The 17,028-nt window shown below is 42.2% G+C and overlaps 1 protein-coding gene across 1 annotated transcript; it reads left to right on the top strand.

The window, feature by feature from the left end:
- Nucleotides 1-1,666: 1,666 nt before the first annotated feature.
- Nucleotides 1,667-16,753, top strand: LOC311266046 (uncharacterized protein; the record flags this gene model as incomplete). Its single annotated transcript, XM_084368231.1, has 28 exons — nucleotides 1,667-1,849; nucleotides 2,051-2,132; nucleotides 2,487-2,884; nucleotides 3,773-4,337; nucleotides 4,474-4,670; nucleotides 4,766-5,155; nucleotides 5,523-5,815; nucleotides 6,500-6,765; nucleotides 7,142-7,192; nucleotides 7,486-7,623; nucleotides 7,732-7,988; nucleotides 8,105-8,189; nucleotides 8,339-8,410; nucleotides 8,614-8,748; nucleotides 8,868-8,987; nucleotides 9,490-9,651; nucleotides 9,965-10,099; nucleotides 10,219-10,475; nucleotides 10,898-11,006; nucleotides 11,310-11,441; nucleotides 11,564-11,820; nucleotides 11,986-12,070; nucleotides 12,176-13,420; nucleotides 13,677-13,885; nucleotides 14,010-14,166; nucleotides 14,275-14,624; nucleotides 15,478-15,607; nucleotides 15,790-16,753. The coding sequence occupies 28 exons, from the start codon at nucleotides 1,667-1,669 to the stop codon at nucleotides 15,930-15,932; spliced, it is 6,603 nt and encodes a 2,200-aa protein (XP_084224357.1). The 3' UTR covers nucleotides 15,933-16,753.
- Nucleotides 16,754-17,028: the final 275 nt, after the last annotated feature.

Genomic DNA, 17,028 nt, shown 5'->3' with positions numbered 1-17,028 from the left:
ATAGTGAGAAGTTAATAGAAGACATCCAACTGTTTATTTATATCTTCCAGCATTTGTATGTTCATTTACTTTGGTATCTGTGCTTTTTATGACCAAGCAACACCAAACCCTGACCTCGCCTATCACCATTTCCTGTAACTGCGTTAGCTGATGTCGTCACTTTGAGAAAAAACATTTTTACGCCACGGATTCAGTTCCAGCCCCTTTTAATGGCTTCCTGCCCCTCGGTCATCTCTCTCCACCCACTGCTGAGGTTACCTGGTTAGGCGGTGGGGCTATAAAAGCCTAAAAGCTGCCTGCTTTGTTCTGTGACTGACACAGGAGGGCCCACACCTCTGTGCTGGCAGTTACAGGTTAATATAAGCTGCACTCAACAGAGGAGCTCCACAACAGTAACTGCTCATCATTCATTCTTCAACTCATCAAAGAGAGCGAGTATTAGCAACGGGAGAGCGGCTGAGAAGCTGCCGGTAAAGGATCAGCAATGCTTGGAGGACTCCACACAGATTTGCTGGTCACAGTGACTCTACTCCTTTTAACTCAGACAGGGACTCAGTGCAGGTGGGTCTTGAGATAATGAAAGTTATTTGAAATATTGCTGTACTTGTCGTATTAATTCTGCTAAGTGGAAACTGAATGGGATTTTGATTTGTGTTAAGTTTTTGTTTCGAAGTCAGTCAGATATTTTATTAGATGTCTTTTTTTTTTAAGGAATCCGCGCTCATTTTTTTTTTTCTATTTCAGGGCTGAAAATGACTCTGCATTCATTACTTTACCAGGCTGGAGGCCAAACTCAGGTATGAGGTTTCACACTCACTAAGACCTGGAAGATACTGACAGAATACAGAACACTAAATACACAGAAATAAATTGTCAGAGAGATGAACACACTATATATTACTATATGTAACCTCTTTCTCTTCTTTGATAGAATATGTCACACTGTGTCACACCGACAGACAAAACAATGAGATGTGTGACTGGACAAGGAACCGACTGACTTCTGCAACAGGTACAGAAGATAACGTTTACTGCACAACAGCACAGCAAACGGATTTGATTAATTAGACATAATCAAGGAATTGAGAGCTACCTATGTTTTTTTTTCTTTAACGTCGTCAAAACAGGTTAGGTTAGTTAACTCGGAGACTTAAGAGATAACTTGACTGAGGTAATTTGTGTCCCACCCTCTTTCAGGGGATGTGGAACGTCGGTCCACAGTTCTGTTTTAATCTCCAGGCATGCTGTGACTGTGACTGTGTCCGTGCCGCGCTGCATATCACTAATTGATCTGAAGCAGGCTAATAATCTTTTATAGCCTGGTGTTCATCCAGGGGCAATTAAAGTAGAGGGCCTCCACTTAAGGTTTAAATTTAGCACAATTTAGCATTTAATAACTGTACCACAACAGATGTACTTCCTGTTGTATTACAATAACAAAGATAAGGGTTTGCTTTTTCCCACAAAAGCTAATTCCTCACCTGTGCAGTTAAAAATATATTTAAAAAGAATGGAGTAACATACATTGAATGTATCCTTTAGTAACGAAGGGGGAAAAAAAATGTAAATAACTTTGGTCACATTCGTAGAGTATTCAATCTTCTTATTGGCATTTTGACCTCCAGGTGATGCTGAAGTGGATATTTTAGAGAGTGGTCCACTTGAGATGGAGGGCGAGGCCTGTCTAGAGTTTTGGTACCACGCCCCGGCTGCAGCCGAAGGGTCAGAGCTCCGCGCTCTGGTAAAAAGCAGCACTCGTGTGGTGGAAATCTGGACCTCATCTGTCGTCCCCGGGGATTCTTGGAAACAAGTGTTTATCCCCTTGAACATCATCGAACCAGGCACTCAGGTAAAGTGGCATATTTGTAATTGAACTATATTTAGGAATTCAAATATTATATCGTATATACAGTATTCAAATACAACCCGACCACTTTCCCGGTCTTTTCTTTGAAACATGTTGCTTGCATCAAATTCACAATAAGCATATATTCGCCAAAAACCTATGTCACAAAGGAGTAGCAAATGATCACATTCTGTTTTCCATCAGGTTGTTTTAGAAGCGGTTCAAGCAGTATCCATGGCGCAACAGGTCAGATTTAACCGGATAGGCGTAAGGAGAGGCTCATGTGGTAATTATTCTTTTACTCTTCTGTTACTATATGAAAAAAACAGCCTACTTTTGGTCCCATCAATAAATATAAAATGAAAAATCACACTATATATTCAGGTATATCTATATAATTGTCATAAAGCAAACATCTTTTGTCATTAAACCATTTTGTACAAGTGTTTTCATACTTTTGATCAATATTAATTAAGAAAACATTAGTATGACTAATATATATAATAGATTGGATAACTAAGATAATTAAGTATAGTCCATACAGTATTAACGGTGTACATAATAATAATTCACCAGTTGTTCCTTGCCAGATGGTGTTGTGATTATAAAATGCTGTTTTACTCGGTCACCTCCCCCACAGGACAACAGTGTGAATCTAACACAGAGTTCTGGACACATGAGTCCACCCGCTGCTTCTGTTCTGCCGGCCAGCTCTCCTGCTCTCCATCTCAGTGCCCTCAGGGCCAAATCTGTGGTCCTCAAAGAGGTCCCTCCGGTGGGATTTCCACCTCAGGGATGTGCACTATACACAGTAACACAGACTGCAGCACATTTGATGGAGTGCTGTTCCGCTTCATGGCCCCCTGCACCTACACACTTGCTAAGACCTGCTCACCCGCTGGAGCCCTGCCCGTGTTCAGTGTGGAAGTGGTCAATGAGCAGAACGGGAACTCGTCCCTGCCAGCTGTCCAACAGGTCATTGTGGAGATTGGAAACTTGAGAGTGTCCCTGCTGAAAATGCAGACGGACCGTGTCGTGGTGAGTTACTTTAAAACTGAGACGCACACATACTGGGATCCATTGCAAATGTCTAAAGCGTCTGCCAATGTGTGGAGCTGCAACAATTAATCTATTAAACAATTAGTTGTCAACTATCAAAATAATCATTAACTATTTTGGTAATCTATTAATCAGTTTCAGTCATTTTTCAAGGGAAGAAAAGTCACAATTCTGATCCCAGCTTCTTAAATGTGAATATTTTCAGGTTTCTGTGCTGCTGGTTGATAAAAAACTGAATATCTTTGGGTCATGAACAAAACAAGACATTTGTTGGCATCATCTTAGACTTTGGGAAACACACTGATCAATATTTTGATCATTTTGACATTTAACAGACCAAACAACAAGTCATTAAATGTAACATTTTCTATCACTACACTCTTGTAGACATAAACTATTTTTTGAGCACTCTTAACAGTTTATTTATTTTCAGTTAACTCTGCTAAGTTGTTTATCGGTGTGCCATTTCATAAAATGGACAACGAGTATTTTAAATGTTTGATAATTAAAAAGGAGACATTAACTTGGAGACTTGTTTGTATGCTGGCAGCTGTTCCCATTCCCTATTTTTACATTGCTCCCTAAGCTTTAAAAAAAAACGGAGAACAGTGTGTACAAACTTCTGTTTTGTGGCTCATCGCCATTTCTGCCGTAATGAGTGTTGAGCTGCGTAATGTACTGGATTAAGCAGTTCCCATATCTGCAGCACATTCTGCTGATAAACTTAAGTTTATCAGTAGAATTAAGTGCAGAATTGTGCAGCCTTATCAATTCACTCAAAGATATATCTATTGTGTTCTCAGCATGCCGCTTTTTATTGTTAATGACAGCTGGTAAGGAAGTCTAAAAATGACACCGTTTCATCAGGTTAATGGAGTCTGGAGGAAGCTTCCACTAAAGCTCAGCGGCGGTGCTGTCAACATCAGGAGCAACCCCGCTGCTGTCATACTGGCAACCAGATTCGGTCTTTCTGTCTCGTACGACAACGCTGGTGCTGTCCACGTCAACCTGCCGCCCGCTTACTCTGATCATGTCTGCGGCATGTGTGGAAACTTTAACCACCACAGAGGAGATGACTTCAGAAGGCCCGATGGTACAGACGCCCAGGACGCTACAGCTCTCGCTGAGAGCTGGCAGACCGGAGAAGGCACTTTCTCCTGTGAGACCATTCTAGTGCCTCATGAGTGTGATCCACTGGAGGAGGCTGAGTATGCCACGGAGCTGTACTGTGGAGGCCTCCTCTCTAGTACTGGGCCCTTCGCTGACTGCCTATCAGTTCTGGGGTCAGAGAGCTACTTCAGGGGCTGTGTGGTTGGCATGTGCTCTACTCATGGTGACCCAGAGGTGCTATGTGAGACATTGACGGCCTACGCTGATATCTGTCGGGAGGCTGGAGTTGCCCTACCCGTATGGAGGAACTCTTCATTCTGCCGTACGTTGCTTTATTGCTTCCTCCTTTTAATGTCTCTACCTCCTTTTATTAAAATAAGGGAAATAGCAGCGAATAATAAATGTAATAAAGCAATAACAGTTGAGGTCAAGCTCTCTCATGGTTCCTCCCTTCACAGCACTTCAGTGTGCTGAGAACAGCCATTATAACTCATGTGCTGATGGCTGTCCTGAAGTGTGCTCTGGCCAGGATATAGTCGGCTCCTGTGGAAGCTGTGTGGAAAGATGTGAGTGTGACCCGGGCTTCAAACTTGGCGGGGGAAAGTGCGTCCCAGCGGAGGACTGTGGGTGCTGGGCTGAAGGAAAACACTTTGAGGTAAGCGGGGAAGATGATCACAGAGAAATGTCATATTCACCTGTTCAAGTCACACAGTGCTAAGATTCATTCACACAACTGCCTTTTGCCCACAGAGAGGAGAAACGTGGTTGACAGGAGAGTGTGCATGGCAGTGCCAATGCCATGCTGATGGTGCCGTGGCATGTGCAGACACAAAATGCGCACGCAATGAGGCTTGTCGAGTCGAGGATGGGGTCAAAGGCTGCTTCCCTCTCAATGCCGCCACCTGCAGCGTGTATGGTGATCCGCACTACATCACATTCGACGGGATGGCTTACGATTTTCAAGGGGGGTGCAGTTACACGCTGACTACAACGTGTGGAGAAGAAAGTTTAGTCCAGTTCACCGTCATCGGACACAACATGCATCCTCCCATTGAGAACTTCACCCGGTCCAAGCTGGAAGCTGTGACTCTTAAGACTGACGATCTAAACGTCACCCTGAGTCAGAGCGGAGAGGTCCATGTAAGCATGAAAACTTCTTGTAATTCTCCACAAATCAAACACTCCCAAATGAAACTCTTTTATGGCAAGTGGTTGGAACAAAGGCTGTTCTAATGGCTATGAAGCTGGACAGCTTCCAGCCCATCAGTTGTGTCTCTTGGCCAATGACTGGAGTGTCAGCACACACACCCATCTTTATATGAGTCAGTTATTACTCTGTGTCAGCTCAATGGAGAAAGCTGCTCACAGGAATACACTATTAGCTGACCCACTTAACTTTGCACTGGAACAGCTAGTTGGCAGCTTATTAGATACACCAACTATCATGGTAGCAGAAAAACAACACTGAAAAAAACAAAAAATAAATGATGGATTGTCCTCTCTTTAGGTGAATGATGTCCGCGTCCTACTTCCCTTTTCCAAGAAAGATACATCCGGCTCAATATGGGTCTTCATGAAGAATAATTACATTATCTTGGAGACAACCTTTGGCCTCAGAATGATGATAGATGGGGAGAACAGACTGTTCCTGCAGGTGGACGAGCGCTACAAGTACGAACTATGTGGACTGTGTGGCACTTACTCCGGACAGCAGGACGATGACTTTGTAACACCGGGAGGGCAAAATGCTACCGGGGCTTTTGAGTTTGCCAACAGTTGGAGAGTGCAAGAAAATAATGAGTAAGTCATTCTACTATACAAGGGCTCTGCACACATTCATCTTATAAATGTGAGAACACAACAAAATGAAAAACGCACTATTCAACAGCAGGTAAAAAGAATATGTTTCCTGAGCCTCACTAGCAGCATAGCGCTAATTATATGTCCATCAGCCTCTGCTGTTCTTGCGTTCTGTGCTAATTAGCAAATGATAGCATGCCAGCACACTAAACTAAGATGATGGACGTGGAAAACATTATAAACATGTCAGCATTGTCATTGTCCGCACAGTCATAATAGCATTTAGCTCACCAGCAAACCACCACTTTGCCCAAGTACGGAAAAATCTTCTACGTAGAGGTTGCTTGTGCTTTACGAAGAGGTAAGGGTACAAGTAATAATCCCTTATCAAGCACACAATCTCACAGCCTGGCTTGCTCGTTTGGTTTATTAATAACCAGATAAAAAGCACAACTACCATATTGATTATCAGGTAATTACAAGCTGAGGACATGATGACAAAGCAGGTTAGGTTGGCAGAACATACACCAAGCTCACACCCCTGCAATCTAACATTTCCTAGTTGTTGAAGAATTATTCAGTACAGATACATGATCAACCATTCATCTTTTTTTTTATTTTGAAGTGACACAAAAAATCAAAATGTCTAGATCTTTATTTACGCAGTTAATCTTTTTCCTCCAGGTGTGTTGCTTATCCAAATGATCCCAAACGTTGTGATTATGATGAGGAGAACGAGGCCTACAATGAGTGTTACGCACTGTTCGGGGATGCCTTCAAGTCCTGCCATAAAGTCATTCACCCAAGCATATACCTGAGTAGTTGTGTGTATGACTACTGTGCCACAAGTGGTGACAAACACACCCTTTGTGAATCTCTGGAGTCCTATGCAGCGGCCTGCCAGGTTGCAGGAGTGGAGCTTTCCGATTGGCAGACAGGCACAACATGCGGTGAGTGTTGGAGTCAGAGAGGATGAATATGTGTAATGATGGCGATGTGAATTTGAAATGCCATAAATTCATTAGCACTGACTATTAGATAAAGTAATTCTGTTACATGTCCTATATTTCCTACTTATTGATTCTCTTTACCAATAATATCTTCAAAGCTCTCTGCTCCTGCCTTTTCCTGCCTAACCATTGCAGAAGGCTACTGCCAAGAGTTGTTTTGTCATTGATAGAATAAAAAGTTGGAGAAATTAGGTGGTTATGATGTGTAGTGGGTGGCCTAATGCAAAACATCTGGCAGGTCACCAAAAACGCTTCTACAGTGAACTAATTTCATCTTTCCGTTTGTCGTTTTGCTTTGTTTTTGTCCCCATTTCAGCTGATCCCACAACCACTCCAACTCCTACCGCTCCAGCACCAGATCAGACTAGTAAGAGCATTCAGTGTTGTACTGCTGGTTTGGATAATGACATAGTGCAAGTTACAATTAATTATTTTTAAACCAAATATTACATTTAACTATGTATGCCTCGGAAAGCTGTAGATTCACAGATGTTTAACAGAAATGGATTTGAATACATTTGAATAACCTTGGTGTAATTGTTGGATTGTGGATCATTAATTTTAAAATAAAACTTGTTTTTCATATTGTAATGTTCCTCCAGATAATTTGCTTGTTATACTTAATCATCACTTCCACTGTGTATATGCGCTTTTTCATAGTTTGTCCCTTGAATTGCAACTTTGAAGAAAATCTGTGTGGGTGGGAACAGCTCATACAGGATACTTTTGATTGGACGAGACATTCAGGACCCACCCCATCAGACCTAACTGGTCCAAGCCAAGACCACACCACTGGAGGTAAAAAAAACAAAAACAATGCCAGGCCTTGATATCCCATCTGTTGCCTTGCTGCACTGTTTTATTTGTGTATTCATGTTTATTTTGCTATTTTTAACATTTCTCTAGCTGGATTCTACATATATCTTGAGGGAGATAGAGTAACCCATGGAGATTCAGCCCGTCTGATGAGCTCAGCATGCCAGTATAGTGGCCCACTCTGCCTGCACTTCTGGTACCACATGTACGGTTCAGCCACAGCCATGGCCCTCAATATCTACCTGCTCAAAGACAATAAAACTACCAAGATCTGGGCAATGATGAACAACCAGGGATCACAATGGCAACCAGTATATGTTGACATCACTGTGGCTGGTCCATTCCAAGTACGACTGACACTTTATATCAACAATACATGAGCCTAACAGGCGCTGGCTTTTGTTGCAAAGACTGATGGTCTTATTCTACACAGTGAAACATATTTTCCTACTACCTCTTTCAGATCATGGTGGAGGGAATTCGAGGCTCTAACACTCAATCAGACATCGCCATAGATGACATTTCCATCCACTTTGGCTCATGCTCAGGTGACATTCACTTCCAATAAAAAGGAGAAGAATACATTACACATTTGATAAAAAATATAACGTGTCGTAACTTTAATTGTAAATAAATTGGTAACTCAGTAACAAAATATCTCAGGACTTTTAAACAAAGTCAGTATCATTTTCTTTAGGTAGCAGCCCTGGCCAGGTTGGTGGAACTGAGCGTCCTTCTACAACTTCAGAAATCCTCCCCTCTCAACCAGGTAAGTGCAGAGGAAGCTGTATTTTATGGGCCATTTGTTCAGAAAGATGAAGTGTGGTTACAAATTAACAAGTGTCGAGTCTAATTAATACTGAATGTGCAACTTTTTTAAGGTAACTGAGGTTACAGATCATTAAAATTTCCAGGAAGTTGCATTAAGGCCTCAAAAGTTGATGTTAATATTTTGCAAATGTTCCCTTTCAGTCTGCAGTATCGACTGTAGCTTCAACAGCAACCTTTGTAGCTGGAATCAGATGGTCACAGATGCTTTTGACTGGACATGGCAGAGTGGTTCCACCCCCACCCTGATGACTGGGCCCTCTGCTGACCACACCGGTGGTAATACACTTTTCTTACATTATAAATAGTGACAGATATTATACAGCTGTATGGATTAAAGCTCTATCACTACAGAAAGTCTATCTGCCACTTCTGATCGTTGCACTCTTCTTTTCTAGGTGGTCACTATCTTTACATCGAGGCCAGCAGTGTGACACATGGAGACACAGCTCGTCTCATCAGCTCTGAGTGTTCTGACTCTGGTCCTCAGTGTCTACAGTTCTGGTATCATATGTACGGTTCAGCCGATACAATGGGCCTCCATGTCTACTTGATCCAAAACAAATCAGCCAATGCTGTTTTTTGGAGGAGAAATGACCAAGGAAATGCATGGCAACTGGCTGAGGTGGATTTCACAACAACTGGAGCTTATCAGGTCAGACACCTACCACCAGTCACATTGTAATGGTAGAATATTAACAATAAGAGACATCTTAGAAATACTAACAAATGCATTTCTTTTCCTAACTCAGATCATCTTTGAGGGGCGTAGAGGCTCCAACGAAGAGTCCGATGTGGCCATAGATGATGTAAAGCTATATCATGGTCGATGCTCTGGTAAGAAACTTGCAGACATTACCACCAAACGTATCAAGGCTTAAGGCTGTGTGGCTTGATTATGTTTTAAATATTTGCAATTATTGGCCTTTCATGCAGATCTGAGTGGTGTTGTGACACCTCCTCCAAAACCTAATGGAAACGCCACAGCTCCTCCAATTGTCCCTGTGCCCACCACTGCAGCTCCAGAGCCTCCTGTGGTCAATGCTACTGTTCAGCTTCCTGTTACATCTCAGCCCCCTGTCGCAAATATCTCCATGCCTCCCGCTGTGGAAGAGCCAACCAACTTCATTAATAATAACAATGTTATTGAGGCTCATGATAACGGACCACCATCACATCCAGGTACATTGCTATTCTCTAGCCACACTTGTAAAGTCCTTGAGTTGGGACTTCCATAATTCATTCTTTCCACTTTTGATTTTTGTGGTTTCCAGAATTATTGTATCAGCAAACTAAGGATATGTGCGACATTTGTTTCCAGTGGGCCAATTCCACTGTAATTTTGAACTTACAAATTAACAAGTGTCAAGTCTAATAAATACTTGATGTGCATTTTTTTAAAGGTAATTGAGGTTACAGGTCATCAACATTTTCAGGAAGTTGCATTAAAGCTTCAATAGTTGAAGTCAATATTTTTGCAAATCTTCCCTTTCAGTCTGCAGCATCGACTGTAGCTTCAACAGCAACCTTTGTAGCTGGAATCAGATGGTCACAGATGCTTTTGACTGGACATGGCAGAGTGGTTCCACCCCCACCCTGATGACTGGGCCCTCTGCTGACCACACCGGTGGTAATACACTTTTCTTACATTATAAATGGTGACATATATTATACAGCTGTATGGATTAAAGCTCTATCACTACAGAAAGTCTATCTGCCACTTCTGATCGTTGCACTCTTCTTTTCTAGGTGGTCACTATCTTTACATCGAGGCCAGCAGCGTGACACATGGAGACACAGCTCGTCTCATCAGCTCCGAGTGTTCTGACTCTGGTCCTCAGTGTCTACAGTTCTGGTACCATATGTACGGTTCAGCCGATACAATGGGCCTCCATGTCTACCTGCTCCAAAACAATTTAGCCGACGCTGTTTTCTGGAAGAGAAATGACCAAGGAAATGTATGGCAACTGGCCGAGGTGGACTTCACAACAACTGGAGCTTATCAGGTCAGACACCTACCACAAGTCATGTTGTAATGGTATTATATTAACAATAAGAGACATCTATCTTAGAAATACTTAACAAATGCATTCTTTTCCTAACTCAGATCATCTTTGAGGGGCGTAGAGGCTCCAACGAAGAGTCCGATGTGGCCATAGATGATGTAAAGCTATATCATGGTCGATGCTCTGGTAAGAAACTTGCAGACAGTACCACCAAAGGTATCAAGGCTTAAGGCTGTGTGGCTTGAATATGTTTTAAATATTTGCAATTATTGTCCTTTCATGCAGATCTGAGTGGTGTTGTGACACCTCCTCCGAAACCTGATGGAAACGCCACAGCTCCTCCAAGCGTCCCTGTGCCCACCACGGCAGCTCCAGAGCCTCCTGTGGTCAATGCTACTGTTCAGCTTCCTGTTACATCTCAGCCCCCTGTAGCAAATGTCACCATGCCTCCCGTCGTGGAAGCAACAACCAACTTAATTAATAAGGACAACGTTACTGAGGCTCCAGATAACAGACCACCATCACATCCAGGTACATTGCTATTCTCTAGCCACACTTGTAAAGTCCTGGAGTTGAGACTTCCATAATTAATTCTTTCCACTTTCGATTTTTGTGGTTTCCAGAATTATTGTATCAGCAAACTAAGGATATGTGCGACTTTTGTTTCCAATGTGCCAACTCCACTGTAATTTTGAACTTACAAATTAACAAGTGTCATGTCTAATAAATACTTAATGTGCAAGGTAATTGAGGTTACAGATTATCAACATTTTCAGGAAGTTGCATTAAAGTCTCAATAGTTGAAGTTAATATTTTGCAAATCTTCCCTTTCAGTCTGCAGCATCGACTGTAGCTTCAACAGCAATCTTTGTAGCTGGAATCAGATGGTCACAGATGCTTTTGACTGGACATGGCAGAGTGGTTCCACCCCCACCCTGATGACTGGGCCCTCTGCTGACCACACCGGTGGTAATACACTTTTCTTACATTATAAATAGTGACAGATATTATACAGCTGTATGGATTAAAGCTGTATCACTACAGAAAGTCTATCTGCCACTTCTGATTGTTGCACTCTTCTTTTCTAGGTGGTCACTATCTTTACATCGAGGCCAGCAGTGTGACACATGGAGACACAGCTCGTCTCATCAGCTCAGAGTGTTCTGACTCTGGTCCTCAGTGTCTACAGTTCTGGTATCATATGTACGGTTCAGCTGATACAATGGGCCTCCATGTCTACTTGCTCCAAAACAAATTAGCCGATGCTGTTTTTTGGAAGAGAAATGACCAAGGAAATGCATGGCAACTGGCTCAGGTGGACTTCACAGCAACTGATGCTTTCCAGGTGAACTAACAACCTAATATGTCTGCTCCCAACCTGTCTAATGTTAGAAATTAGTAGTGCAAAATATGACGTGTACTACCTGCAACAATAAATAAGTATTAATTGGACCTAATGAATATGTATGGTATACTGTGCTTTAGTATTTACCTGTGCACGTAATTTCAGATCATTTATGAGGGCCGAAGAGGTTCAAACGATCAGTCTGATGTGGCCATAGATGATGTATCCCTTCATCGTGGGCGCTGTGCAGGTAATTATTTCCTGATACTGACATTCAATTTAGTTCAAACACACCTACAGTAGTTTTATAATTGAAAATTGATGCAACTTAATTGATTGTGAAATGTTGTTACAGACCTGGCTAAACCAACAGCTCCAGCTCCAACCACCTTAAATCCAATTACAACAGAAATTCCTCCTGCGAACAGCTCAACTGCTACACCTACAAGTACATCAGAACCACATTCACCCTCTACCTTCACAACAACAACCGCCACAACAGAAGCCTTAACTGCTTGTAATTCACAAACCACTACAACACCAGCAACAACGATGACCCCAAAAACTTCCAACCCTGACATCCCATTAACATCCAGTCCAATAACAACAGCCACAACTGGAGCCCAACCTACAGCTAGACCACAACCGCCAACCACAACTCAACCAGAGCCACAAACAACAGCTGGACCACAACCTCCAACCACATCCAGACCACAACCTCCAACTGAAACCCCTCAACAGCCACAAACAACAGTTAAACCCCAGCCTCCAGCTACAACTACACCAAATCCACCAACAACAGCTGGACCACAACCCACAACAACAGCTGGACCAGAACCTACAACAACAGCTGGACCACAACCCACAACAACCATTAAACCACATCCGACAACAGCTGGACCAGAACCTACAACAACAGCTGGACCACAACCCACAACAACCATTAAACCACACCTGACAACAGCTGGACCACAATCTACAACAACAGCTACTCCGCAACCACCAACAACAGCTGGACCACAACCCACAACAACCATTAAACCACATCCGACAACAGCTGGACCAGAACCTACAACAACAGCTGGACCACAACCCACAACAACCATTAAACCACACCTGACAACAGCTGGACCACAATCTACAACAACAGCTACTCCGCAACCATCAACAACAGCTGGACCAGAACCTACAACAACAGCTGGACCACAACCCACAACAACCATTAAACCACACCTGACAACAGCTGGACCACAATCTACAACAACAGCTACTCCGCAACCACCAACAACAGCTGGACCACAACCCACAACAACCATTAAACCACATCCGACAACAGCTGGACCAGAACCTACAACAACAGCTGGACCACGACCCACAACAACCATTAAACCACATCCGACAACAGCTGGACCACAATCTACAACAACAGCTGGACCACGACCCACAACAACCATTAAACCACATCCGACAACAGCTGGACCAGAACCTACAACAACAGCTGGACCACGACCCACAACAACCATTAAACCACATCCGACAACAGCTGGACCACAATCTACAACAACAGCTAGACCACAACCACCAACTACACCTCTACCAAGTACGTTATAAGTCTGCATTTTCATTTTAAAATTTGGACAGTTTTTGTTTGTTATGTTTTGTTTTTTAGACTTCACACCTTACATGTTAAGACACTGAGGGAGTTTTGCCTCAGTGTCTGTGAGCTAAGAAAAATGAACCATGGCTAATAGATTTTGAAGTATACTATACACTGTTTGTATCGACCATTTTGCTCATCATTTTAAGCTTGTGACTATGTTTACACCACTTGTGTCTCTACCTTTCTCCCTCTCTAGCACCCTCTTGCCCACAGAACAGTCATTACACCACTTGTGTCTCTGCCTGCACTCCCACCTGTTCATACCTGAATGGCCCGCCACACTGCAGTGACAATCAGCGTTGTGAGCCGGGATGTGTATGCAATGAAGGCTTTGTGCGGAAAAATAGGGCTTGTGTTCCTATCCAACAGTGTGGATGTGTGGATAGTAATGGCACCAAATATCATGTAAGTGGTAGTTAAGAATATCTTTTTACCAATGACACAAATTATCTACAGTGGTGCTTTTCAAATACACAGATTTACTTTCTGAAACACTGAGATTATATGATGACTTTTTTCCTTTTGTCAGTTCCGTGAAGAGTGGTACACCAATCACTGCAGTCAGAAATGCGAATGCAAGGAACACCATGGCGTGGGGGAGATTGAATGCGACGACGAAGATGAGTGTGATGGAAATGCTGTCTGTCTTCAAAATGATGAGGGCAACTATTACTGCCAGTCTACAGGTGCAGTAAATGCCAACATTTAACAACTGTGATGTATCTAAACCATAAATAAATCTAAACCATCTTATTCACCAATGCATTAATTGCTCTGCTCTTGTTTCTCCACAGGCTTCGATGAGTGTACCATAAAGAGTGACTCTGAGTACAGAACCTTTGATAGAAAGAAGTATGACTTTGAAGGTGAGCACTCATATGTGCTGGTCCAGACCAAGAACTTGCCAAATAACCTTCCTGATGTCTACATCGAGGGCATCAACACACGCGATGAAGATGATAGTCATCAGCATGGTGACAGTAGCAGTGAAGAAGACCACAGTCGCAGAGTCAGGGACGAAGATGAAGATGATAGTGATGAAGATGATGACGATGACAGTGAAGAGCATGAGCACAGATTACAAGGGCTTAAAATCAGAGTGTACGATCACACTGTGGAGTTCAAGAAGAAGCGGAGGCTGGTTGTAAGTATCACGGGCATTTTTAACAACATACTGCCTCCATCTCATTTTCCTGCAGCGCCTTTTCAGCAGACACAATATTTTGTTCATGGGTTAATATTGTCGTATTTTTGCCCGCCCACAAACATTTGTCAAAGCGCTGAGGGAAATAACCAGCACACCCTCATATTTTCTCTGCGTGGAGTTACGACAGCAGTGAGGCAGATCATGTGTTATGTGCTAAATTATGCTCTGTCATATGTTATTTCCCTATTGGCACTTTACACGTATTTGTGAGTGTATGAAAGAGAGAAAGAGAAAAAACAGACAGAGAGAGCATGTAAAAAAAGCTGCAATATCAATATATTTATTCAGGAGTCAGACCATATTACGTGAGTACCCTCTTAAAAGCAGTCCGTGATAATTCTAGGAAAGCCTGCACACAGTATATTATATCTGTTATCCAAAGAACACTGGTACCCAAGCTTGAGCATATTTTAGTAGTAGTACACTCAGTTTTTTCACAAATTATGAGTTCTGACCTAATGAAAGGGGTCCGTTTTTAAGTGATTACCAGAGATTGTCATAGTCAGTGGTGTTCAACCTAGGGGAACCATAAATGTTTGTACCAAATCTTTTGCCAATCCATTCAATTGTTGTCAAGATATCTCAGTCTGAACAGTGTTGAGGTGATGTACAGACGGACGAGGCCACCCCTTGAGTCACACTGGGAGCATGACTGAGAATGCATGTTTTGTGAATCCTTGCACACAATACACATAACAATACAAGAATGAATACTACATCAGACAAGTCTTCTTAAATATGATAAACTGACATGATGCATTGACACATCCCATACTCTGTGTTTCTCCAGGTGGATGGAAGGAGAACTAAGGCTCCCGTGTCTCCGGCTGCTGGTCTAAAAATCTATGAGCATTCCTCCCGCATCTACCTGAAGACTGACTTCGGCCTCTCAGTGGAGTTTGATGGACACCACACAGCAGGTAACTAATGTTCACCTCGTTAAACAAGTCCAGTAGGATTAGTCCTGGTAGGATTCATATCAAATCCTTGAGATCAAAATGTATCATTCCATCCATTCCATGTCAATGAATGATTTATTTTGTCTGAGAGAGAGTTATACCATGAATTAATCAACATTATCTGGTTTATTTTCTTCCCGCAGAGATCACTCTACCACGCTTATACATGAGAAAGGTGGGGGGTTTGTGTGGAAACTTTGACAGAGACAAGGGGAATGACTGGATGAAGCCAGATGGCAGCAGGGCCAGGAACGTTCGAGAGTTTGGAGAGAGCTGGAGAGCGTGAAAATCAGATGGATGTAAGGATGAGACATGGCACTTAAAAAATACCCTACAGAGTTTTGACTACTAGTAGAAACGTTAGTTACTTTACAAGAAGACTCCACGCTGCTATCTGTTTGATTATAAGATAAAAACAGGCAAAATTAATGCACATTTTTTAGACACCTTGCCTCCCCCAAACCTGAGCTACTAAACATGACTTGGCATAAACATGACGAATGGCAATGATGTCCAAATTCCTTTGCACCTACATTATTCTGGGATTTTCCATTGTTTCAAGAATCTGATGTCAAGCGTTCAAGTTTATTTTGAAGTAGTTTCTCATCTCTTAGAAATCTGTAACATATTTGTTGTTGTTTTTTCAAGAAATCTTTGAACTCTGTGATAATATATCAGACTCACTGCTCATTTTCTTAGAGCTGTGCATCTACTGTAAATCTGTCTTATGCAGCAATGGCTTCATTAAAACAAAACATATGATATGGTATGTTTCATAATGATTATGCATGACTACAAATGTTTTTTGTTTCACTATCTGACCCTGTTCCAAAATGAGTTTGATGTGCAATAAATGCTTTACCTTGTTGCATTGCTCAAATAAATATGCACTGTGGTTGAGTTTGTGTCGCCATTAGTCTAGTCATTTCAGTCTCAAGTGAAGCGACAACAACATTCTTGAAATATCTGAGAGTGTGTTACCCATTACCTCCCTGTAGTACTGGAGGAACATTAATAAGGACTACTACATAACATTTGTAAAATGATCCTGTTTAGACAAGGAAGTTTGTTTTTTTTGCAACAATAGGACTATTCTTGCCAGGATTGTACCTGTGGGTGTGTGTGTGTGTTTGAAAATGTCTGTTATGTTCATACCCATAAATAAATAATCCCCAGTGACACTCAGCAGCCACATTCAGTCATGGATCGGTTTGCATTGTACTTCTTTCTCCTGTCGAGGTTGCTACCTCTCTATTATGGTGAGTGAAACATTATCCCATTTAATATTGAACGGTTTAATTCAGCAAAGTCATGACATAATTATCAAATTATATACAATTGTGTTTAACAGATTTAAGATAGACGTAGAACAAGGCTGATGA

The sequence above is a fragment of the Pagrus pagrus genome, assembly GCF_965226575.1.
Source record: "Pagrus pagrus genome assembly, chromosome: 12".
In the NCBI taxonomy this organism is placed as follows: Eukaryota; Metazoa; Chordata; class Actinopteri; order Spariformes; family Sparidae; genus Pagrus; species Pagrus pagrus.
The sequence above is the reverse complement of the archived record's forward strand: the minus strand, read 5'-3'. Positions and strand labels throughout refer to the sequence as shown.